Source organism: Salvelinus fontinalis, chromosome 26, assembly GCF_029448725.1.
Source record: "Salvelinus fontinalis isolate EN_2023a chromosome 26, ASM2944872v1, whole genome shotgun sequence".
In the NCBI taxonomy this organism is placed as follows: domain Eukaryota; kingdom Metazoa; phylum Chordata; class Actinopteri; order Salmoniformes; family Salmonidae; genus Salvelinus; species Salvelinus fontinalis.
The window spans coordinates 10,493,376-10,519,877 of NC_074690.1; the positions used below are offsets into that span (position 1 = coordinate 10,493,376).

At 40.9% G+C, this 26,502-nt stretch overlaps 1 protein-coding gene across 4 annotated transcripts in view; it reads left to right on the top strand.

The window, feature by feature from the left end:
* Nucleotides 1-26,502, top strand: part of LOC129823635 (phosphatase and actin regulator 1-like) — a 92,338-nt gene that overhangs the window by 56,564 nt on the left and 9,272 nt on the right. For all 4 annotated transcript variants that reach the window (XM_055882496.1, XM_055882497.1, XM_055882494.1 and 1 more), the window contains exons 3-7: nucleotides 2,438-2,518; nucleotides 8,496-8,702; nucleotides 9,813-10,221; nucleotides 11,831-12,021; nucleotides 12,176-12,332. In XM_055882496.1, coding sequence (XP_055738471.1) covers nucleotides 2,438-2,518; nucleotides 8,496-8,702; nucleotides 9,813-10,221; nucleotides 11,831-12,021; nucleotides 12,176-12,332 — 1,045 coding nt within the window. The remainder of the gene's footprint in view (nucleotides 1-2,437; nucleotides 2,519-8,495; nucleotides 8,703-9,812; nucleotides 10,222-11,830; nucleotides 12,022-12,175; nucleotides 12,333-26,502) is intronic.

Consider the following 26,502-nt stretch of genomic DNA (forward strand, 5'->3'; position numbering starts at 1 on the left):
GACCTCCAGCAGGCCACAAATGTGCATGTGTCTGCTCAAACGGTCAGAAACAGACTCCATGACGGTGGTATGAGGGCCCGACGTCCACAGGTGGGGGTTGTGCTTACAGCCCAACATCGTGCAGGACGTTTGGCATTTGTCAGAGAACACCAAGATTGGCAAATTCGCCACTGGCGCCCTGTGCTCTTCACAGATGAAAGCAGGTTCACACTGAGCACGTGACAGAGTCTGGAGACGCCGTGGAGAACGTTCTGCTGCCTGCAACATCCTCCAGCATGACCGGTTTGGCGGTGGGTCAGTCATGGTGTGGGGTGGCATTTCTTTGTGGGGCCGCACAGCCCTCCATGTGCTCACCAGAGGTAGCCTGACTGCCATTAGGTACCGAGATGAGATCCTCAGACCCCTTGTGAGACCATATGCTGACACATGCACATTTGTGGCCTGCTGGAGGTCATTTTGCAGGGCTCTGGCAGTGCACCTCCTTGCACAAAGGCGGAGGTAGCGGTCCTGCTGCTGGGTTGTTGCCCTCCTACGGCCTCCTCCAGGTCTCCTGATGTACTGGCCTGTCTCCTGGTAGCGCCTCCATGCTCTGGACACTACGCTGACAGACACAACAAACCTTTTTGCCACAGCTCGCATTGATGTGCATTCCTGGATGAACTGCACTACCTGAGCAACTTGTGTGGGTTGTAGACTCCGTCTCATGCTACCACTAGAGTGAAAGCACCGCCAGCATTCAAAAGTGACCAAAACATCAGCCAGGAAGCATAGGAACTGAGAAGTGGTGTGTGGTCACCACCTGCAGAACCATTCCTTTTTTGGGGGTGTCTTACTAATTGCCTATAATTTCCACCTTTTGTCTATTCCATTTGCGCAACAGCATGTGAAATCTATTGTCAATCAGTGTTGCTTCCTAAGTGGACAGTTTGATTTCACAGAAGTGTGATTGACTTGGAGTTACATTGTGTTGTTTAAGTGTTCCCTTTATTTTTTGAGCAGTGTATATTTTTGTATAATTTTTCAAGCTCTGTCATAGGTTGTTGACCATTGCTAGACAGCAATTTACATTTCTTGGCATAGATTTTCAAACAGATTTAAGTCAAAACTGTAACTCCGGAACATTCATTGTCTTCTTGGTAAGCAACTCCAATTTAGGTTTGGCCTTGTTTTAGGTTATTGTCCTGCTGAAAAGTGAATTCATTTCCCAGTGTCTGGTGGAAAGCATACTGAACCAGATTTTCGTCTAGGATTTTTCCTGTGCTTAGTTCCATTCCGTAAAAAAATGTCCATCTAAAAAAAACTCCCCAGGCCTTAACGATTACAAGCATACTCATAACATGATGCAGCCACAACTATGCTTGTAAATATTGAGTGATTTACCCCAAACAGAACACTTTGTATTCATTTTTTGTAGTATTACTTTAGTGCCTTGTTGCAAACAGGATGCATGTTTTGGAATATTTGTATTCTGTACAAGTATGTGGAGTAACTACAATGTTGAGCCATCACCATTAAACTAACTGTTTTTAAAGTCACCATTGGCCAAATCCCTGAGCGGTTTCCTTCCCCTCCAGCAACTGAGTTAGGAAGGACGCCTGTATCTTTGTAGTGACTGGGTGTATTGATACACCATCCAAAGTGTAATTTAATAACTACATCATGTTCAAAGGGATATTCAATGTCTGCTTTTTTAATTTTTACCCATCCACCAACAACCTCGCTGGTCTTTGTGGTTGAATCTGTTTTGATATTCACTTCTCAACTGAGGGACCTTACAGATAATTATGTGTGGGATACAGAGATTAAGTAGTCATATTCCACACGGTGAGTCCATGCAACTTATGTGACTTGTTAAGAAATGTTTTACTCCTGAACATATTTAGGCTTGCCATAACAAAGGGGTTGAGTACGTATTGACTCAAGACATTTTCAGCTTTTCATTTATGAATTTCGCAAACATTTTGAAAAACATAATTCCACTTTGACATTATGGGGAATTGTGTGTAGGCCAGTGACAAAAAAATGTAATCAATTTTTACATTTAGGCTGTAACACAACAAAATGTGTAAAAAGTCAAGGGGTGTGACTACTTTCTGAAGGCCGTGTACCTCTATGCGTGGGAATATTTTGGAACGGATTTCCTAAATAAAAATCACTTGGTGCTGATTTGCATTTTATTTATATATACATTTTATAAACAATACAAATAAAACACTTGTTCTGAGCAAAATATTTTTTTTTACATGGGGGGGCCAAAAAGTTGGGGAAACACGCACTACAACAACCTTAATCAAGGATTACCGTGTAGGTTTGATATTGACGATGTTTTTCCATACACGAATGCTCCTGCACACGCAACTGCATCTGCACCATTGATATGATTTCATGTTTACATGATTTAACAATCCTCATGTTTTCTCCCATGTTTTTCCTTCAGCGTTGGAGAGGAAGATGTCGGTAAGGCAAAGCAGAGAGGAGCTGATTAAGAGAGGCGTGCTGAAGGAGATCTTTGAGAAAGGTGAGATGCTTTCCTCCTTATCAAAAATTAAAAGGATCAAATTAATTTAATCCTGTGCCCCTAAAATGTTTTGCTTATCAATGTTTTGTCATCCTACAGTAATTAAAAAAAAAAATGTATTTATTGCATGTTCTGCTCAGCTAAATGCAAATTGCATTACTTTCAGAAAGTCATTCATCCACTTTCTAGTTTAAGGCTTTTTTCTTGACTCCTAAAAGTGCATTGAAATCAGTTAGTGATTTGTGTGTGTGGCTTGGAGACACCAGTTAATCCTCTCACTCAAACGCTTTGTAATTGTTTTTTATTTTTTTATGTTGCACCTACCCCCAAAATGTTTTATGATTCTTCTTACTATGTTACTAAATGTGTCCAGAGTATTTTTATTTTATTTTATTGACAAATGCTGTGAAAAGTGCATTAAATGTAGAATTCAGTCATTCATCCATGATCCATTCATTTGAATCCTTAAGGGTCTATTGACCACCCGTGCATCAACCTAGGTAACATTATAAAAATACATTTTAAAAAATGGTCCCAGAAATTGGTCTTCTCAAAAACACCGAATGATTTGGCCGACAAACTAATATGACCACTCTATGGAAAGATGCTACCATGATTAGGGATAGTCCTGAATGAATCGTGAATAATGCTGAGTAAGAAAGATGCATAAATATCATACACCACCCCCCCCCCCCCCAGAAAAGAATGCTAACCTCGCTTATTTTTGTAATGGCCCACAGGTTATTTTATTTGGCCCACCAAGTTCTGAGCAAAAAATGTTGTTTATGTTTTACATAAGACTAAAAACACCAGCAAATCAGCTCCAAGGATGTTCATTTTTGAAATCTTTTCCAAAGTACTCCCAAACATAAGAGCGAGACAGTGCCTTCAAAGTATTCACACCCCTTGACTTTTTCCACATTTTGTTGTTACAGCGTGAATTTAAAGGAATTACAATAACGGGAGGTCCTTGGCCACATATTCCCTGATTTTCATTGTGGTCTCCTTTTTTGCATCAAATGTTGTGCTCGGAAAAAGAATAGGCTAGGTGCAGCTGGTGCGCGTCAATTAACTCATTCAGTGCAGGGGTGTAGTGCTGCCAGAGCGCACTGGAGACACTCTGCCACATCTCACACGGTGGTGCACATTTAGGAAAGATAGGTCAAAGCTCACTCAGTCTTGGAAGATCACATAATGATTAATTCATTTTCTATATAATGGTACTGTTACAAACACCACCTAATTTCTTATGATATTTAGGATATTTTGATGACTAGTCCAACCCCAAAAAAATCTCATGAGGCCAAAACTCAACAGCGTGCGAATGTCGGCTACTAGACTGAATGTGGTTTGATTGAAACAAAATACAGGAAGGCTATATAGTGTCTTAATAACCTCTTAAAAAATCATACCCTTTAAAAAAAAGAATGCCTAAAATGACAGCCAAATCGAACTGCCTGTAGTTCAGGACCTGAAGCAAGGATATGCATATTTTTGATACCATTTGAAAGGAAAGACTTTTGAAGTTATTGGAAATGTGAAATTAATGTAGGAGAATATAACACACATTTAGATCTGGTTAAAGGTGATACAAACAAAAAGTCATGTTATCTATATTCTTTTTGTTCCATCTTTGAAATGCAAGAGAAAGGCCATAATGTAATATTGCAGTTTAGGCGCAATTTAGATTTTGCAGTGTGTCCAAAGTTTCAGATTGATCCAGTGAAGTGTTGCAGTACTGGACAATATGTTGGATCAAGTGTGCCGAATTGGTCAATTGATACATTTTCAGGTACATAACTATAGAACATACATTTTGTATTACTATATCATTTTTAAGTTTACACACTCCCAGGAATGTCATACACGATGGATCATTAGCTTATACACTAACTTTCACACATCTAGATGGCGGGATGGGTGTGGAGCCAGAGACAGCAGGGATTCAAACTGTAGAGCCCAATTCCTACATTTGAATATAAACATTGTTTTATCAAACCAACTATGCTACATTTTATCTCTGGGACCCTCAGGATGACAAATCGGAGTAAGATTACTGAATGTAAGTACATTATTTACCTTCAGAGGTGAATGTATCAAACAAGCCCATATAAGACATGTCTATGTCCGGAAAAGATGGCTGCTAATCACATTAGCGCACGTTAGCGCAACCGTCCCGGTATAGGGACACAATCCCGTAGAGGTTTTAACAACAGCTGCTCCAATTTGCTCACTAAACAGTTATTCAATTGCAGGAAGATCTAAATGCATATTCCAGGGTGTCCTGCAAAATCATCCTCTTGTCCTGTATTTGGTTATTTTAAATGTGGTCACCCTACCAGCATGAGTGAGGGGAAAATAAATAACCTGCGGGAAAGTGGCCTGCATCAATTATTCCAGTGCATATGCTGACATGTATTTTTGCCCCTGTTCCTGCCCATTTGATATTGGGCCATTCTAAATCAAAACTAATTTGACATAATAAAGACAATATTAAATTGAGAATAGTCTCGTTACTTTATGAGAGAACAGTGTGTGCAGCTTGAGGCAAGGAACAGTGCGCAAGCATTTTTCGCGACTTTCTCAAATCCTATAGTCTCATCATGCAGGCCATAAGCTATACGTTTTGATTTCTAAGACATTCTAAGTTTGCATCATTCATAACTAAAGTTGCCACATAACTATAAATCTTGTGAATAGGACCTATTAGGTCATGGTCATAGCCACTTCATATGCTTTTGCATTTGCTCTGGAATGGGGAAAAATATATATATATATTTTTTCAGCTAATTTCAATTATTCATTTTTTGCTATAAAATAATGGCACATTTACTTTTATATCTTGTCTGCAAAATTAACACGCCAATGGGATGGCGCATAGCCAGATAGCATACAGTAGGCCAACTCATATTCTTCCTATCATGTTTCATTAGACCTGCCTAAAATAACTCATGGATTTATTGTGATGGTGTATATTAAATAGATTTTATTAGACATTTTAAATTTTTTATGTAGATGTTCCAAAGGCGTGCATCAGTGCCTTGTATGTGTGGAGGACTGAAGAGCCTAAAGGTGTTTATGTTCAAGGTCAATTACCATGAGACTGCCAGTCTTTTGCATGACAATAACTGACTAACACATTTTCATTACCACCACAGCCCTATTTGTGCGTCTAACTTTCCCACTCACCATTATTCACTCAGGACTATCCATAATCATGGTAGCATCTTTCCATAGAGTGGTCATTATTAGTTTGTAGTCTAAACCATTCGGACGGTACAGACGATAAAATTAAATTTGGTTGGCACCGGTATGGATGGGCAACTCAGTCCTTGGGAGCCAGAGTGATGGCACACCTTTTTCCCCATCCCTAGCAAACACAGCTGCTTAAACGAATTTCATTCTAAACTGAAGATCATGATTTAGTTGATAATTGGAGTCCGGTGTGTTAGCTAGGGCAAAAGTGTGACACCAATCAGGCCCTCGAGGACTGGCGTTGCCCACCCCTGGGTTAGCATGTCTTGGGGGTATGATATTTGTGCATCTAAATTTCTCACTCATCATTATTCAGGATTCATTCAGGACTGTCCATAATCATGGTAGAATCCACATTCATGTAGAAGGGTTTAGAAGCATTCTCATTTAAAATAAACTTGACTCCAAAATGACACTACATTAATTACAATTTCTATTGGGCACGAAATAATCGGAAACATGAATGATATAAAATAAATGTATAGCCTGTTTTCATACTCACCCTTCCTTTGTAATGATGGCATTTGGGAATTGGAATAAGTGAAACAGGATTGTCTGATCGCTCTCAAACCTTGTCCTTTTATTGGAGCAATGGTTCCTCAAGTCTGATTTTGCTCACGTGCTGTAGTAGGATTACTCATTTGCATTCAAGCTTTTGTGGTCCTTTTAGAAACAACTCTCTTACCTGACAATGTCCATAAAGAAAAGTATTTTGAAACAGTCAACCAAGGAAAGTTTACTACTGCTATCAAGTTATGGTTTCAAAGGGGTATTTTCTCATCTGAGGGCCCAGATGAGGCCCCATGTGTTAGACATCAGTCTCTCTCTATGGAATTTCCCAGCTACACGTCCATGGACCTCATGCAGCCAGCCTGCCACAATCGTCATTATGCAACCGTTTCATAATTTTCTTTTGACGTGGTGAGGAATTGGTCCATGGGAAGCTGTCAGACTCCACTGTTTGAACATCTCTTAGAGTATCTTCACTTAAGAATGAGTCATTCTTTCCTCGCCGTCGTTGCTAGCGGGAGGCGACCTCTTGATGCGAAAGGAACAAGGAGCTGTGGTGCATTTGAGTTTCACAGCAGGATCTGATGGGTGCAAAACACACCTGTCTAGGAGGATTGATTTGTGCGTGTGTGTGTATATACACAGTGCATTTGGAAAGTATTCAGACCCCTTAACTTTTTCCACATTTTGTTAAATCTACACACAATATCCCATAATGACAAGGAATAAACAGGTTTTTATAAATGTTTGCACATTTATAAAAAAAAACAGATCACATTACATAAGGATTGAGACCTATTACTCAGTACATTGATGACACACCTTTGGCAGAGATTACAGCCTTGTCTTCTTGGGTATGACGCTACAAGCTTGGCACACCTGTATTTGGGGAGTTTCTCCCATCCTTCTCTGCAGATCCTCTCAAGCTCTATCAGGTTGGATGGGGAGCGTTGCTGCACAGCTATTTTCAGGTTTCTCCAGAGATGTTTGATCGGGTTCAGGTCCGGGCTCTGCCTCGGCACTCAGACATTCAGATACTTGTCCCGAAGCCACTTCTGCATTGGCTTGGCTGTGTGCTTAGGGTCATTGTCCTGTTGGAAGGTGAACCTTCACCCCTGTCTGAGGTCCTGAGTGCTCTGGAGCAGGTTTTCATCAAGGTTCTCTCTGTACTTTCATCCGTTCATCTTTGCTTCAATCCTGACTTGTCTCCCAGTCCCTGCCGCTGAAAAGCATCTCCACAACATGATGCTGCCATGCTTCACTGTGGGATGGTGCCAGGTTTCCTCCAGATGTGACACTTGGCATTCAGACCTAAGAGTTCAAACTCCAAGTGGGCTGTTGTACCTTTTACTGAGGAGTGGCTTCCGTCTGGCCATTCTACCGTAAAGGCCTGATTTGGTGGAGTGCTGCAGAGATGGTTGTCCTTCTGGAAGGTTCTCCCATCTCCAGAGGAACTCTGTAAGAGTTACCATCGGGTTCTTGGTCACCTCCCTGATCAAATCCATTATTTCCCGATTGCTTGTCTGTGGCCATCTATTGGAAGAGTCTTGGTGTGTCCAAACTTCTTCCATTTAAGAATGATTGAGACCACCGTGTCCTTGGGGACCTTCAATGCTGCAGAAATGTTTTTGTACCTTTCCTCAGATCTGTGCCTCGACACAATCCTGTCTCGGAGCTCTATGGACAATTCCTTCGACCTCATGGCTTGGTTTTTGCTCTGACATGCACTGCGGGACCTTATATAGACAGATGTGTGCCTTTCCAAATCATGTCCAATCAATTGAATTTACCACAGGTGGACTCCAATCAAGTTGTAAAAACACCTCAAAGATGCTCATGGAAACAGGATGCACCTGAGCTCAATTTCGATTCTCTTAGCAAAAGGTCTGAATATTTATGTAAATAATGTTTTTCTGTGTATTTTACATTTTTTATATTTGCAAACATTTCAAAGTTTTTTGCTTGGTCATTATGGGGTATTATGTGTAGATTGAGGGGAAAAAATATTTAATCCATTTTATATTTAGGCTGTAACGTTACAAAATGTGGAAAAAGTCAAGGTCTGAATACTTTCTGAATGCACTGTGTGTGTTTGTATCACGCAACCATATCCTTCTCATGAATGATGCAGCACCTAATTTCTCTTCACCTTTATAGACCTTCATTTCCATTTCATCTGTACATTATGTTCATGATTTGTTTGTCTCTCCAGCAACCGTGGAGTTCCGATCCTCGATGGAGGGCGGAGTCTGTACTCAGGATCCCTCTAGTATGAAGTCGTCTATGGTCCTTCCTTCAAAGAAATCTGTTGGTTTCCTCTGCAACGTTCAGGACAATGCCGCCAAGCCCCCCATGTACCACAAACAGCCCCCTGCGCTCCCCCCCAAACCTTTCAACAGGATTCCCAACTACAGCACAGGTAAGCGTACATACACCAGCAGCCCTGCCACTGATGCCCCTTGTATCAGACTTATACAAACGCACTTAATGTGCCAAAAACGTAGAGCTGGGCGACATGAAAAAAATCCATATTGCGATTAAATTAATTGATGCGAGAACAATACCTTTATGAAAGTGCACTAGTTCTTTTTACATTTTTTATTACCCTTTAAACTACTACTAGTTTGATTTATTGTCGCCATCAATTCTCCCATTAGCAATCCCCCATATAGCAAACGTATTTCATTTCAAACGTCACATTTCTGTCGTACAGGCTACTTATTGCAATGAACGATATTAGCAAAATGCCTGTGATAAGTGGTCAGTGTAGATTTAATTTTCATCTCAGCTCCACAAAGACAACCCCGCAAAGATTTGCTTATCCTCTTCAACGAAGAGAAAGTGGACTGGACAGAGTCACAAGCGCTTCTTGTAATTGTCTCTCCCCTGAGGGTGTTGAAGGACGACCACATGTCTTCATCTAAGGCTCAGACCTGTCAGCAACGGGGACATGGGGACAAGTGTTTTATATACAGTATAATCATGTTTGGCACTCCGCACATTGATTACCAAGATTAAAGATTGACTGAACTGGCCAAGGGTTTACGGTACAGAGCTCTGAGACGGAGACGCATTGAACGTTTGTTTGGGCAGTTACGTAGTTGAATAATCCTAAACATATTGTCTGTGGACACGTGCACATGCACGCACACTGTGTCTATGCGGATGGAGAGATTAGTGTCATTAAGTCCCAGTGTAGCCAGGTCAGCTGTACTCAGGCCCTGACAGACAATCTGTTAGTCAGCTAGAAGTGGTAATAGCCTAATCTAATTCTCCCTGCTCAAGTCCGGGCCTTCTACTGTACATGGTCATGTCTGTCCACTGTATCGGACTGCTGCCCGAGTCTTACAATATGGCCAAGAGCAGGTCACATGTCCAGGAAACTCATGCATGGGCCTAATTATACTCAACAATTAACGGCTTTGAAAAAGTAACATGTCAAAGTCCCTGCACTAATTCAGAAAAAAGTGGCCTTGACGTTTACCTGTTTCCGTCTCTTTTCTTTCTCTACCCATCTCTCTCTTTCCAGACTCTTGCCAGCAGATGAAGCTGTCCTGTATGCCAGGCCAGGGAGGGAAGCTCTCTCCTCCTCTACCTCCCAAGAAGGTTATGATCTGTGTGCCTCAAGGGGGAATGGACAGCTCCTCTCCCTCCCCCCTCGGCACTTTCTCCCAGCAGAAGTGTCCCCCTCCACAGGGTCACCCCCAGGGCCACCCCCCCCACCACAGCCCTCTGCTGCCCTCGCAGCTCACAGCCCTGACCAACCTCCACCAGTGCCTCCTGGGAGGTGGGAACCACCATAACCACGGGCACACCCACAACCATGGCCACAGCCACCCGCTCCAGCTGCAATACGGATCCATGCAAGGCCACACCCCCAGCCGCATCATCGAGGAGCTCAACAAGACGCTGGCCTTCAACCTGCAGAGGCTGGAGAAGTGAGTTGTTGTATACACCGTATTAAATAAAACTGTAATTGATGTATCTATATGGTTGTATAGCAGGTAGAAATGAATAGTTTTGAGATGACACAACTTTATAATGGGAGTTGAGTGAAACATCAGTTCTATTTCAAAATAAAAAATGATACTTATTTTCAATGCATGTTCAGTGTAGCAGGTCCAGCTGGTTTGTAGTTCAGGTCACCCCTGCCTTGTGATATTGGGGTCAGGCTGCCACCATGTGGCTCTGCTGTAGATGTCTGACCCAGCTCGCCCTGTCCTACTGATACAGCGTGGCCCACTTTGACAGCAGTCTGTGTGTGCACCATGGCACCCGGATCTCTTCCAAAGGAAAACCTGGCACAGCATGTCCTGTTCTCTACCCTACCAGACATTGTAAAATGGAATACAGAGAAATGTATTGGTAAATTGAACATGTCATTTCTCTACAGCTTATGTAACATTTGGTTGCCGAAATCTAAAAATAGGACAAAAAAATAAAAAACTCGACAAGAATCAATCTGTCAGCCATTCTTCATCGCCCCCATCTTTCAATTGAGATGACTTGAAACGGAACATATCGCATGTGTAGAGGGGTAGATTAGAAGCGCTAGGTACCTTTTTAATTATTCAGGTAGACTATGTATGCATGAGTACAATACAGCCTCACAACAGGGGTCCTCTATTATATATATCCCCACAAGGAAAACAATATATATATATATATATATATATATATATTACACACACACACACACACACACGTTTGTTTTACTATCCTTGTGGGGACCAAATAATTGATTCCCATTCAAAATCCTTTTTTCCCTAAACTTAATTGTAAACCTAACATCTGAGCCTAAAATAGCTGTTTTCCTTGTGGGGAAAATGTCCCCACTTGTCCTAATTTACCTTGTTTTACTATCCTTGTGAGGACTTGGGGTCCCTACAAGGATAGTAAAACATACACACCCTTCCTCCCTGGTCCTCTGATTACTTGTTTTGCGTGTCTCATGGTGAGCTGAACGGCCCTCAGTGGGCGCTCACAGCAGGGGCTTGTGGGTAGTCTGTGTGATATCCGTGTGGGCCGTATGATATGTTGATTTAAAACCCCAGTATGCAGCCAGTCCCTCGCACCGACCCAGTTAATTGACCACTTTGTTTGATTTGACCTGAATGGTCTGTGACATGAAGGATATGGGAAATCATCTCATGGTATGTAGACTGTGGCTGTCAGACTGAACTCCCAGCTAGGAACCTATGGCTCAGATAACCAGGAATGTGTGACTGTCTTACTAGCTCAATGGTTGCAAGTCAAGATGGACAATTTTGTGCTAATGGCCATGATCCAAAAATGGCTAGCTCATAGCCTCCGTCTCACACCGAGGTGCGTCAAGGTAATTCCAGCCAGACTTCCATTTCTCAGATGACTTACACAGGAGATGGGAATGAGTCAACCACTTGTAGAGTCATGGTCATAATGACTCGATAGCGCGTTGCATTTCTATAGCAACCATTAGATTCCCACGGGAACATGGGGAAGTGGTAGATGGGTGAGATTACTCTGAAGAAGATTATATCCATCATTATGACTCTCTTCTCCCTGCAGCAATGCAATGCATTCTGGTCAGTGTAGTCTGCTGGACAGAAGCCAGGTGCCCTCTGTGGTCATCGACGAGAGCAACAAGGAGAACATGCCCAACGAGTCCGACTACGAAGACCTACCCAGCATGTACAAAGATGAGGATGATAACGATGAATATGATGACGAGGATGATGATGATGATTCGCTCTTTACAAGTAAGGGGTTCATACACACACACACAGATAAAATGTAGTTCCCTAAGCCACAGGTTTTTTTTTTTTTTTTTTTTTTTTAAACTAGTGGCGTCTCTGCACTATAGGTACCCTGCTCTGGTCATTTCTTTGTATAACTCCTGTTGTCTGTGTGTAGGTACCCTGGCTCTGAAGGTGTTGAGGAAGGACTCTCTGGCCGTCAAGCTGAGTAATCGTCCATCTAAGAGTGAGCTGGAGGAGAAGAACATCCTGCCAATGCAGACTGACGAGGAGAGGCTGGAGTCCAGGCAGCAGATAGGCACCAAGCTCACACGGTGAGAGAGCTAGGGCACACAGACTGCACAGGCAGAACTCTCATAACGAGGTGGACCAGAGTCTTCTCAGTAGTGCAATTATCAGCCACAGACGGATAATGACTAAAACAGACTCAATTGTATTTCTGTAAGTAGAGAGCCATGCCCACTTTATATGTTAAATATCTTCATCATCCTTAATGTAGCACTAGTCTAAGTATGCCTCTTGTCTGCTGCAGTGAAGACTGGCAGCTCTGTGTTTTGAAAGGCGCGTCCATTTCTACTCTATAAGAGCTGTCAGGAAACTGTTAAACAATAAATATGGCACTTTGGCCCACTGGGAAAATGGTCTGACATCCCTTCTATCATAACTTGCTATGACTCATCTCAAACATTTTTTATTCTCCTTCCGTCTTTTTTTAATTTAAAAAAAACTTAAACCCGCCATCTCATTTAGAGGGGCGCTGAGAAATGAGCTGACGTCATTTCAGCAATGCATAATCTCGGTCTCTCTGTTCGCTCTCCCTCTTTTCTTCCCACGGCCTGCCGTCCTCCCTCGCGCACTGAATCACCACTGTGATATGTGTCAAGCCATTACCACCCCACTCCTCCTCACTCTCTCTGTACTGGCGGAACACGGTGGTTACACACACGCTAGCCGATCTCATGCAACCGCAGCAGTAACACACTCGATTCATTTATAATTTGAACATGGCAATAATACAGATGGGTTATTTTTAATCCAAGGAGAAAATAACATGGCCGTGCCGGCAGACAGAGGCTGTCTAAGGCACACTGTTATCATTAGTGCTTCCCTAATGATTTTATGGTTTTTGAATTTATGGTTTCAATGAATCTACCATCACTGAAATGGATGCTGGACCGAACTGTTCGGTTTGGACCGAACAGAACCTGCGAGTGGGGAGACAATGAGATGGTAGTGAATGAAAGGCTGGACAGAATGGAAAGGGGGGAGTAGAAGAGCGAGGAATGTGAGGAGAAGAAAGGGAACATTATGGTTTGATGTGAAAGAGAAGAGGCCGTACTCTGCTACTAATCCCTGCTGTGATTGGCACACGGTGTGGTGATTGGCACACGGTGTGGTGATTGCTGAAGGCCTTGTTATGTGGGAAGCAGCCGCAAGAGGAGAAGGAAAACGGAGTAAACTCTAAAAATGGACGTTACACTGAGAGTGGAGTGGATCTCTTGCGATATGGATATTGCACATGTCATTACATAACGACGTGAATTCCATTGAATTGTGCAGCCCTAGCGCTACCTTTGAGCAGGGGTCTTTTTTTTTCAAACCTTTTATTTAACCAGGTAGGACAGTTGAGAACAAGTTCTCATTTACAACTGCGACCTGGTCAAGATAAAGCAAAGCAGTGTGACAAAAACAACAGAGTTACACATAAACAAACCTACAGTCAATAACACAATAGAAAAATCTATGTACAGTGTGTGCAAATGTAGGGAGGTAAGGCAATAAATAGGCCATTGAGGCAAAATAATACAAATGTAGCATTAACACTGGAGTGATAGATGTGCAGATGATGATGTGCAAGTAGAGATACTGGGGTGCAGAAGAGCAAGAGGATAAATAACAATATGGGGATGAGGTAGTCGGGTGTGCTATTTACAGATTGGCTGTGTACTGTACATACAGGTACAGCTGCTCTGGCAGCTGATGCTTAATCATGGCTCTGGTCAAAAGTAGTGCACTATATAAGGAATAGGGTGCCATTTGGGACTCACACAGCATCAACTCCCAATTTCATGCTATTTTCCACATGCATTGTGCTCCTCTGTAGCAGGTCTCTTTGTGGCAGGCCAGTATAAATGGATGGTTATAATCCTGGAGGAGGTCAGTAGGACCTTAACCATCACATATTTTCTTCTCCTTATTCTGACGGAGACGAGGTTAAGATGTGTTAGACGGCATAATATATATATATATATATATATATATATATATTTTTTTTTTTTTATATATATATCTTTGGGGGATGGATCAGCTTAATATTGCGGAAAGAATGTTGCTTCCAATGTAATTGTCTGCATCATTTCCAATCCCCCATATTTTTTGGGGTAAATATATATATCCATTCACGTATGCATACATATACACATATATACATACACATACCTACATAGACATACATACTTTTTAAAAAGAGTATACCTTTATTATTATTCCCCGCAAACCCTACCACCGATCCCCCAATTGGAGTAAACTGATAAACATTTCTGTTTTTACCTTCAATTTATACATCTTATACACATTTTACAGACACAGTCTACTTTATAATAGTTCTCTCTTGTTTGTTCATAGTCCTTCCTCTATTTCTGTTGTCCATCCAGTTTGATTTCCACTTGTAACTGTGCTATTTCACAATAGCTCCGCACCTATACACATTTCACAGATCCCGTATGCCCTACATCAGGGGTGTCAAACTCATTCCACGGAGGGCCTAGTGTCTGCAGTGTTTTGGTTTTTCCTTTCAATAAAGCCCTAGACAACCAGGTGTGGGGAGTTCCTAACTAATTAGTGATGTTAATTCATCAATCAAGTATGAGGGAGGAGCGAAAACCCGCAGACACTCGGCCCCCCGTGGAATGAGTTTGACACCTGTGCCCTACATTGTTTATCTTGTTATTAGTCCCACCCTTCAGCTCCACTCAACCTTTCCCATCTATCTTCCAACATCATCCATTTCGGATTTTTATTTGCCATATATTTTTCAACTGTGCTGTGATGTTTCACAAAAGATTTGAATCTTCCCATTCTCATAGCTTCCACGGATTGTAAATTAAAAATAAACATTTTTGCTAAAATAATTATTATATTATTGATTGATTGACTATGGCTTTTCAAATCCCCCAGTATTGCTATCTGTAGCGTTAGTTCTACGCAAATGTTGCAATTCTTCAACCATTCCTGGACCTGTGACCAAAAACGAGCTACATGCGGACAATACCAAAATAAATGGTCTAATGACTCTGCCTCCTCACAGCAGAATCTACAGAGCTGGGAAGATTGTATCCCCCATATATATAACATTCTATTAGTTGCAAGAATTTTGTACAATAATTTAAATTGAAAAATTCGAAGTTTTGAATCCGGCGTTGTTTTGCGTATCAATTCATAAACCATGTGCCATGGAATGGGTACATCGAAAATCTCTTCCCAACTATTTTGCAATTTAAATGGCACAGCTGTAAGTATTTTGGTCCTTAAATGAAATTGGTATATGTTTTTATTTATCACACTTTTCTTTAACCATTTATGTTCTTTAATATAAGGCCGACATACAAGTTCCTTACTTTTATCGCCTTCCACCTTCCTCTTCCATTTTGTGGTAATGCTGCAATTAATTGGTTGTAATTTTGGGTAGAGCAGACATTTCCATATGTCTGTGTTAGCTGCATGTGTGACATTACTCCACCAGTCCTATTTATGATATCATTCACAAAAATTATACCTTTTTTTAAACATTTCTTCGATAAATACAGTTTTTTGATCAATTACTATATTTGAATTTAACTACAAGATTTGTTGTACTATTTGTTCTGTCCTTTCAGGTGGATTAAACTGAAATTGCAACCAACTTTCTAAGGCTTGTTTAAAAAAGAAAGATATTTTGGAGATTATTTCCTTTTCAAGCAACCGAAAGTGAGCAGGTGTAATCTGAATAAAGGGAAAAAGGCCCTTCTTGAACATAGGATGAGACATTCGTACCAATCTACTAGAGAACCAGTTTGGATTTAAGTATAACTTTTGTATGACTGATGCCTTTAGTGAGAGGTCTAATGCTTTAATATTTAATAATTTCTGCCCTCCGAATTCATATTCGTTATATAAATAGGCCCTTTTAATTTTATCTGGCTTGCCGTTCCAAATAAAATTGAATATTTTTTGTTCATATAATTTAAAAAGCAGGTCACTAGGTGTAGGCAAAACCATAAGCAAATAGGTAAACTGTGATATGATTAAAGAGTTAATCAGGGTGATTTTCCCACAAATAGACAGGTATTTTCCTTTCCATGGTAGCAAGATCTTATCTATTTTTGCTAACTTTCTATAAAAATTTATTGGAGTGAGATCATTTCTTTCTTTTGGGATTTGTATACCGAGTATGTCCACATCACCGTCAGACCATTTAATTGGTAAACTACATGGCAATGTAAAATGTGTATTTTTTAGTGATCCAATGCGTAATATGGTACATTTATCATAATTTGGTTTTAATCCAGAGAGGATAGCAAATGTATCTAGATCCTCTAAGAGGCCGTGGAGAGATTCTAGTTGTGGTTTTAAAAGAAAACATGAATCATCAGCGTACAATGACACCTTTAGTTTTTAGGCCCTGGATTTCTAATCCCTTAATATTAATGTTTGATCTAATTTTAACAGCTAACATTTCGATGGCAATAATAAATAGATATGCCGATAGTGGACAACCTTGTTTTACTCCTCTAGATAGTTTAAAACTTTCTGAGATGTAGCCATTATTTACTATTTTACATCTAGGGTTACTATACATAATTTTTACCCATTTTATAAGAGATTCCCCAAAATTGAAATATTCTAGGCATTTATATATAAACTCCAGTCGTACTTTATCAAAAGCCTTTTCAAAATCAGCTATGAAAACCAGGCCTGGTGTCCCCGATATTTCATAGTGTTCCATTGTTTCCAGTACTTGCCTTATATTATCTCCAATGTATCGTCCATGTAAAAAACCTGTCTGATTAGGATGAATAATATCTGACAAAACTTTTTTTATTCTATGCGCCAAGCATTTTGCTAGGATTTTTGCATCACAACACTGAAGTGTAAGAGGTCTCCAATGTTTTAAATGGACTGGATCTTTATATATACCACTTGGGTCCTGTTTCAGTAATAATGATATCACACCTTCTTGTTGCGTGTCTGATAATCTATCATTTATATAGGAGTGGTTAAAACAAGCTAATAATGGTCCTTTGAGTATATCAAAAAAATGTTTGTATACTTCCACTGGTATGCCATCCAGTCCTGGAGTTTTTCCATCCTTAAAGGCCCCAATTGCATCAAGTAGTTCCTCCTCTGTAATTAGGCCTTCACATGAGTCTTTCTGTACAGATGTTAATTTTACATTATTATTAGGGAAAAAATCCATACAATTAGTTTCAGTTAGTGGAGATGGAGGAGCCTGAAACGAAAATATATTCTTAAAGTACTTTACTTCCTCTTTCAAAATATCATTTGGTGAATCATGCGTGACTCCATCATTTGTAACAAGTTTTAATACGTTTTTTTTGGTAGCATTTCTATATTGAAGATTGAAAAAGAATTTGGTGCATTTTTCCCCATATTCCATCCAGTTCGCTTTATTTTTGTAATATATTACACTGGATCTTTCTTGAATAAGTTCCTCCATTTCTTTTTGTTTTTCCTCTAACTTATTCTGTGCCTCTATGGTACCGTTTTTATTGTTATCTAACTGTACTGTTAGTCCTTCAATTTCCTTTGTTAATATGGACTCTTTTGATCGAAATTGCTTTTGTTTTATAGATGAGTACTGAATTGCATGGCCTCTAAAGGCACACTTAAAAGTGTCCCATACATTATGGGGATCTGCTGTACCTATGTTATGTCTAAAAAAGTCAGTTATAAATTCTTCTGTCCTAGTTCTAAACAATTTATCATCTAGTAGGCTTTGATTAAATTTCCAATATCCTCGCCCACGTGGAAATTCTGTAAGAGTAATATATATGCCAATTATGTGATGGTCCGACCGCATTCTGTCCCCTATCAAACACTTTTTAACTTTTGGTGCCAGAGAGAATGATATAAGAAAGTAGTCAAGGCGACTAGCTTGATTAAGCCTCCGCCATGTATATCTCACTAGGTCAGGGTATTTAAGTCTCCATATATCCACTAATTCCAATATATCCATGACATTCCTGATTTCCTTAAGTGCCTGAGGGTGATAGTTTGTAGTGTGATTTCCTTTCCGGTCCATAGAGGTATTTAAGACCGTATTAAAATCTCCCACTATAATAATAGAGTCTAGTGTTGCTTGTAGAGTTGATACATTCTTATATATATTGTCAAAGAAGCTTGGATCATCATTATTCGGACCGTATAGGTTAATAAGCCATATATGTTTATTGTCCAATAACATATTTAAAATAATCCATCTACCTTGAGGATCTGTTTGGACAAGTTGCACATTTGGATCAAAGTTATTATTAATTAAAACCATCACCCCTTTTGAATTTGATCTTTTCCATGCAATAAATTGAAAAGGAAGAAGAAATTAATGTACAGTATGAATTAAGTTAATTTATTGTTTGAGTTGCAGCAAGGCACACCTGTATATAAAAAAATGAAGGATTTGTCCATACTAATAATTGGAAATAAATTAAACATTGCAAAGCAATTAAAATGTGTTGATGAATTTAACAAATTCACAACAGTCTAAATGGGGTAGGGCAGGGCACACTGGACATACCTAAAGAATTTGATGTCAAATTAGCTCTGGATGCAACAATGGAACATCATGGAAATACTCATTTGTGAGCAAACCTCCCTGAAATACAGAAGGGGCTATAGATGTTGCATTAGACTGATCAATTATATATAGGCTACATGTAACAGAGAAGAGTTCTTCTCGGCTCAGAAAATTTTTACCCGGACCCAACTTCATATTTAGAGAGGGGGACTCGGACCCAAGAACAATAAGACCTGAACTCTACCGGACCCGATGACACTCAGACCTGACCCCTATTCTAAAAAGTCCCCGTCTAGACTAGACCCAAAATTGATTATCAGCTCTTCTGAGTAACAAACAGGTCTTTATATGTTGGCTTTCATTTAACTTACAATAAATATGCTCTAGACTATGCAGAGCTCCGGTTGGGTCCACTCTATCAGCTGTAGTTACATACACCCGATGACAATCAAATATGACCAGACTCGGACCAAAGGAAAGTTATTTTTATTTTGAACCTGGTCGGGTCTCGGGAGTTCGGGTTGACCCGGGAAGAGCACTAGTAGAGTACATCAGGTTATGTAGTGTTCCTTGAGCAAAAACAAGGTGTTAAAGTATGTCCTAACGCCTTCACTTTTCTCTGAAATTGCTGTTCAGTTTCAGCAGGAGCTGATTGTCAAACTGAATCGAGTCTATCCTGGCTCGCTTTGCAGTGAAGACCAGACCAACACAGCTAAAAAGACACGCACAGATGGTAAAGGCAGGAAGACTTGTGCTCAGTTTGAGGGACAACTTCTTTTTTTATATGGAAAGGAATGCAGCAAGTCCATCCTGTCTGAAACACAGGCAAGGTACCCATCCAGCTCCCCTGTACCTAGTGACCTTTTTGACATCAGTGATGAGGAGAAATCCTCTTCATCAGATGAATGCTGCCTCTTTTGCTCTTTCGTCCACTGTTATTGTGTCAAGATTATGCTTCAGGTAGACCACGAGATATTCAGTTCCTTGGCAATTTCTTACATGGAACAGCCTTCATTTCTCAGAACAAGAGTAGACTGACAAATTTCAGAAGAAAGGTCTTTATTTCTGTACATTTAGAGCCTGTAATCGAACCCAAAAATGCTGATGCCGCAGATACTCAACTAGTCTAAAGAAGGCCAGTTGTATTGCTTCTTTAATCAGGACAACTGTTTTGAGCTGTGCTAAAATAATTGACAGAGTGAAAAAATGAAGCCTGTACCAAATAAAAATGTTCCATAACATGCATCCTGTTCGATAATAAGACACTGAAGTAATACTGCAAAAAATAAATGTTTTGTCCTAAATAGAAAAGTGTTATGTTTCAGGCAAATACATTACATTACTGAGCACCACTCCATATTTTCAAGCATAGTGGTGGCTGCGTCATGTTATAGGTGTGCTTGTAATCGTAAAGGACTGGGGAGATTTTAAGGATAAAAAAGAAACTGAATGGCGCTACTGTAAGCACAGCCAAAATTCTAGAAGAAAACGTGGTTGTCTGCTTTCCACCAGACACTGGCAGATGAATTCACCTTTCAGCCGGACAATAACCTAAAATAAAAAGCCAAATCTACACAAGTTTCTTACCAAGAAAACAGTGAATGTTCCTGAGTGGTGAGTTAGTTTAGACTTAAATCTGCTTAAGTCTTATTGCAAGACCTGAAAAAAGGTTGTCTAGCAATGATCAACAACCAATTAGACAGAGCTTGAAGAATTATAAAAGAGTAATGGGCAAATGTTACACAATCCAGGTGTGGAAAGAGCTTAGAGACTTACCCAGAAAGACTCACAGCTGTAATCGCTGCCAAATGTGCTTCTACAAAGTATTGACTCGGGTGTGAATACTTGCATTATGTAAATGGGGTACATTTGCAAAAACATGTTTTCACTGTCATTATGAGATAGTGTTTGGCTCAATTTAACACATTTTGAGTTCAGGCTGTAAAACAACAACAAAATGTGCAATAAGTCAAGGGTTATGAATACTTTCTGAAGGCACTATCTTACCTCTACAATGTTTCCTCAGGTTTGAAGCGTTTTTTTTTTTTTTTGTGAAGCTGCCACGTTTCGCCATCCTGAGTTGCATTGCATCACCTCTCCTGTGCTTGAAGGAGAACTGGTCAGGCTCCATTGTTTTCACACACACCGCTTTGATTAAAACCTTTCCTCTCTTTCACTATACGTCTTGACCTAAACCAAGTTATTTTTCAAAATCTTCTGACTATCATCGTTCAGTTTGTATACACAGCTCGATTTGATTGCCCTGTATTGGCATGATGTGTGAAATTTGACAATCTTTTTTTGGGTGAGGGGCTCCGAGGGGCTCTCAAACTTTCCATGCCCTCATGATCTACTATAATGGATGGCCTACAAAATTCTATATACATTAAATGACAAACTATGTGGACATCTGCTCGTCTAACAACTCATTTCAAAATCATGGGCATTAATATGGAGCTGGTCCCCCCCCCCCCTTTTGCTGCTATAAAAGCCTCCACTCTTCTGGGAAGGCTTTCCGCTAATGTTGGAACATTGCTGCGGGGACTTGCTTCTATTCAGCCACAAGAGCATTAGTGAAGTCGGGCACTGATGTTGATGATTAGGCGTGACTCGCAGTTGGTGTTCCAATTCATCCCAAAAGGTGTTCGATAAAGTTGAGGTCACGGTTCTGTGCAAGCCAGTCAAGTTCTTCCACACCAATCTTGATACATATTTCTGTATGGACCTCGCTTTGTGCATGGGGGCATTGTCATACTGAAACAGGAAAGGGCCTTCCCCAAATTGTTGCCACAAAGTGGAAGCACAGAATCATCTAGAATATCATTGCATGCTGTAGCATTAAGATTTCTCTTCACTGGAACTAAGAGGCCTAGCCCGAACTATGAATAAACAGCCCCAGATCATTATTTGTCCTGCACCAAACGTTACAATTGGCACTATGCATTTGGGTAAGTAGCATTCTCCTGGCATCCACCAAACCCAGATTTGTCCGTCAGACTCCCCGATGGTGAAGATAACAACTTGTTTCTACTGCTTCAGAGTCCAATGGCAGTGAGGTTTACACCACTCCATCCGATGCTTGGCATTGCACATGGTGATCTTAGGCTTGTGTGCGGCTTCTCAGACATGGGGAACCCATTTCATGAAGCTCCCAACAAACAGTTATTGTGCTGACTTTGCTCCAGAGGCAGTTTGGAACTCGGTAGTGAGTTTTGCAACCGAGGACAGACTATTTTTATGCGCTTCAGCACTCGGCAGTCCCGTTCTGTGAGCTTGTGTGGCCTACCACTTTGCGACTGAGCCGTTGTTGCTCCTAGATGTTTCCACTTAAGTGATGATGCCAGAGAAGCCGAGGTTTGGAGGATATTAGCACGGTTTGCCGACCCTCGACTTAATCTTGGGCCTAACACCCGTGCCAATATATCCTCCAAACCCCGGCAGTACCAACATATTTAAATAATGGTTTACATATTTTCATTGATGTTTTGATCAATTTATTCATACTATTTCATCCTTCCACACGATATAGTCCCGACAAATCTAGGGATGCTACCTAAGCCGGCTGGTCGTTCGTTCTATTGGTTTGGTTGCCAGAGGCGCGACCCAGTCGTCTTTTTTGTTCTGCATCTATGGACGCGTTCGTTCTAAAATGTGCCAGCCAATATGGCAATAGAAATGTTCCTTTCCCTTGTTTGCTAGCTAGCCAACTACGGCTAACTTATTCGCATCACACAGCGCAGCCAGAATAACAACAAAGTAGCTGCATTTGCATTTGTTTAAGCAGTTCAAGTGAAATTTATTTGGATACATCTAAAAAAACAATGAGCTAATGATGTGTGATTTCAACTGGCATAGAAAATGGTCTCTCTTGTCAGAACACTGGTGTTCAGAGGAGCTAGCCAACAACACAGCTAATACAATCACTTCAAACTGAAGCTGGAAAGACTGCAAATTAGCTGCACTTAGTTTCATTTGACCTGTTTTTCTATATAGTTATTTTGTATACAGTGCATTTGGAAAGTATTCAGACCCCTTGACTTTTCCCACATTTTGTTACAGCTTTATTCTAAAATAGATTAAATTGTTTCCCCCCCTCATCTACACACAATACCACAGAATAACAAAGCAAAAACAGGTTTTTAGAATCACTTTTTTAATATATATTTTTTAAATATCACATTTACATAAGTATTCAAAGCCTTTACTCAGTAGTTTGTAGAAGCACTTTTGGCATCGATTACAGCCTCGTCTTCTTGGGTATGACGCTAGAAGCTTGGCACATCTGTATTTGGGGAGTTTCTCTTATTCCTCCCTGCAGATCGTCTCAAGCTCTGTCAGGTTGGATGGGGAGCATCGCTGCTCAGCTCTTTTCAGGTCTCCAGAGATGTTCGATTCCTGGCTCTGGCTGGGCCACTCGAGGACATTCAGAGACTTGTCCCGAAGCCACTCCTGCGTTGTCTTTGCTGTGTGCTTAGGGTCTTTGTCCTGTTGGAAGGTGAACCGTCGCTCCAGTCTTAGGTCCTGAGTGCATTGGAGCAGGTTTCCATCAAGGATATCGCTGTACTTTCCTCCGTTCATCTTTCCCTCGATCCTGACTAGTATGATGCTGCCACTGCCATGCTTCACCGTAGGGATGGTGCCAGGTTTCCTCCAGACGTGACACTTGGCATTCAGGCCAAGAGTTGAATCTTGGTTTCATCAGACCAGAGAATCTGTTTTCTTATGGTCAGTCCTTTAGGTGCCTTTTGGTGAACTCCAAGCGGGCTGTCATGTGCCTTTTTTTACTGAGGAGTGGCTTCTGTCAGGCTACTCTACCATAAAGGCTTGATTGGTGGAGTGCTGCAGAGATGGTTGTCCTTCTTGAAGGTTCTCCCATCTCGACAGAAGCTCTGTCAGTGACCATCAGGTTCTTGGTCACCTCCCTTACCAAGGCCCTTCTCCCCCAATTGCTCAGTTTGGCCGGGCAGCCAGCTCTAGGAAGAGTCTTGGTGGTTCCAAACTTCTTCCGTTTTTAAGAATCAGAGCTCACTGTGTTCTTGGGGACCTTCAATGCTGCATATATTTTTTGGTACCCTTCCCCAGATCTGTGCCTTGACACAATCCTGTCTCGGAGATCTTTGGACAATTTCTTTGACCTCATGGCTTGGTTTTTGCTCCGACATGCACTGTCAACTGTGGGACCTTGTAGACAGGTTTGTGCCTTTCCAAATCATGTCCATTCGATTGGAGTCCACCTGTGGTAAATTCAATTAAGTTGTAGAAACATCTCGATGATCAATTTCGAGTCTCATAGTAAAGCATCTAAATTCTTATCTAAGGTATTTCTGTTTTTTATTTTGGCATTATTGGGTATTGTTTGTAGATTTGAGGGGGATTTTTTAAAAAAGAAGCAATTTTAGAACAAGGCTGTAAAGTAACAATGTGGAAAAAGGGTGTGTTTAAGTAAAATGTACTTATACTCAAGGTACAAGTGCTCGGAATACCTTCTCAAATACCTTAACTATTGTATTTGTAATTCGTTCCTTACTCGCCTGCCTATTGTTATTCCTTATGTAATATCATTGATTATGGCTATGCACAGGGCACTGCATTGTATAACAATGAGGATGATGACGAAGATGAATATTGATGGTTTGGGACAAGCGCAGAGGTCAGACTGTCTGAGGTTGGGTTGAGGTCAGTGTGTGTGTGGATCAGCAGAATGCTGACGCTGGGAGCAGAATGCTAAGAAGCGGAGACGTCCGGCAGTCACTAGCTAGCCGTGTCCGAGTACCGGTACGTACGTTCTGAAATTGTAGGCAATTTGGGTATGCGAAAATTTTGTTTTATGTGAAGAAAAAAAATGCCAGCATGTTATACTATACTGAACAGAAATATAAACACAACATGTAAAGTGTCAGTTTCATGAGCTGAAATAAAACATCCCAGAATTGTTCCATATGCACAAAAAGCATATTTCTCTCAAATGTTGTGCACCAATTTGTTTACATCCATGTTTGTTAGCAATTCTCCTTTGCCAAGATAATCCATCCACCTGACAGGTGTGGTATATCATGAAGCTGATTAAACAGCACGACCATTAGACAGGTGCACCTTGTCCTGGGGACAATAAAAGGCCACTTTAAAATGTGCAGGTTTGTCACACAACACAATGCTACAGATGTCTCAAGTTTTGAGGGAACGTGCAATTGGCATGCTGATTGCAGGAATGCCCACCAGAGAATTTAATGTTAATTTCTCTACCATAAGCCACCTCCAACGTCATTTTAGAATTTGGCTGTACGTCCATCTGGCTTCACAACCGCAGACCACGTGTAATCACGCCAGCCTAGGACCTCCACATCTGGCTTCTTCACCGAAGGGATCTTCTGAGATCAGCCACTCGAACAGCTTAGGAAACTGGGTTTGCACAAACTGTGCGCTCGTTGTCCTCAGCCATTTGGCTTCATAACCAACTTCAGTGGGCAAATTCTCACCTTCGATTGCCACTGGCACTCTGGAGAAGTGTGTTCTTGACGGATGACACCCGGTTTCAACTGTACCTGGCAGACGGTGTGTAGGGCGTTGTGTAGGTGAGCACTTTGCTGTGAACAGTGTGGCTCATGGTGGGGTTATGGTATGGGTAGGCATAAGCTACAAACACAATTGCAATTTATCGATTTACAATTTGAATGCATAGAGATACCGTGACGAGATCCTGAGGGCCATTGTCGTGCTATACATCTGCCGCCATCACCTAATGTTTTAACATGATAATGCGTGGCCCCATGTCAGAAGACTCTATACACAATTCCTGGAAGATGAAGATGTCCAAGTTCTTTAATGGCCTGCACACTCACCAGACATGTCACCCATTGAGCATGTTTGGAATGCTGTGGATCGACGTGTACGACAGTGTGTTCCAGTTCCCGCCAATGTCCAGCAACTTCGGCCAGCCATTGAAGAGAAGTGAAACAACATTCCACAGGCCACAATCAACAGCCTGATCATGCAAAGGAGATGTTGCGCTGCATGAGGCAAATGGTGGTCACACCATACTGGCTGGTTTTCTGATCTAAGCCCCTACCCTTTTTTTAATTCTTTTTTTTCTTTCTATTTTTTTCTATGCATCTGTTGGTCACATATACCCATCTGTATTCTATCATGTGAAATCCATAGATTAGGGGATAATTAATTAACTACTGATTTCCTTATGAACTGTAACTCATTAAAATCGTTGAAATTTGTTGCATGTTGCGTTTTATTTTTTGTTCAGTGTAATTGCGACGTTTGATCTGGTAGAATTTTCTGCACACTAGAGGAATGGAATTGTCTTTTCAGACCTTTCAGTGCTTTTGACAATGGCTGATAATCAGATAAATTGAGGCATTGTACCAAAATAAATAAACGAATGGCGAGCGTCACATTCTGAGTCATTCATACACATTGAGTGTCGATGAACCTAGTGTGTTGGTAGTTGCTTACTGCATTTTTACTAAACAGTACGTTCACAATAGTATGTAGTACGATTAGTACACAGTAAGTAGTAGGCAAGCCAGATTTTGGACACGGGCCCTGTCTTGTTTCTCCAGGATGTGTGCGGCCGAGTGAGACGAGACGAACCAATCCGTCTCGCTGTGTCTCTGGGTTCTTGACATTGTAGCAGCAGATGCCTGTCAACCTCTTAGCTATTTCCTGCAGTCAAATTACCT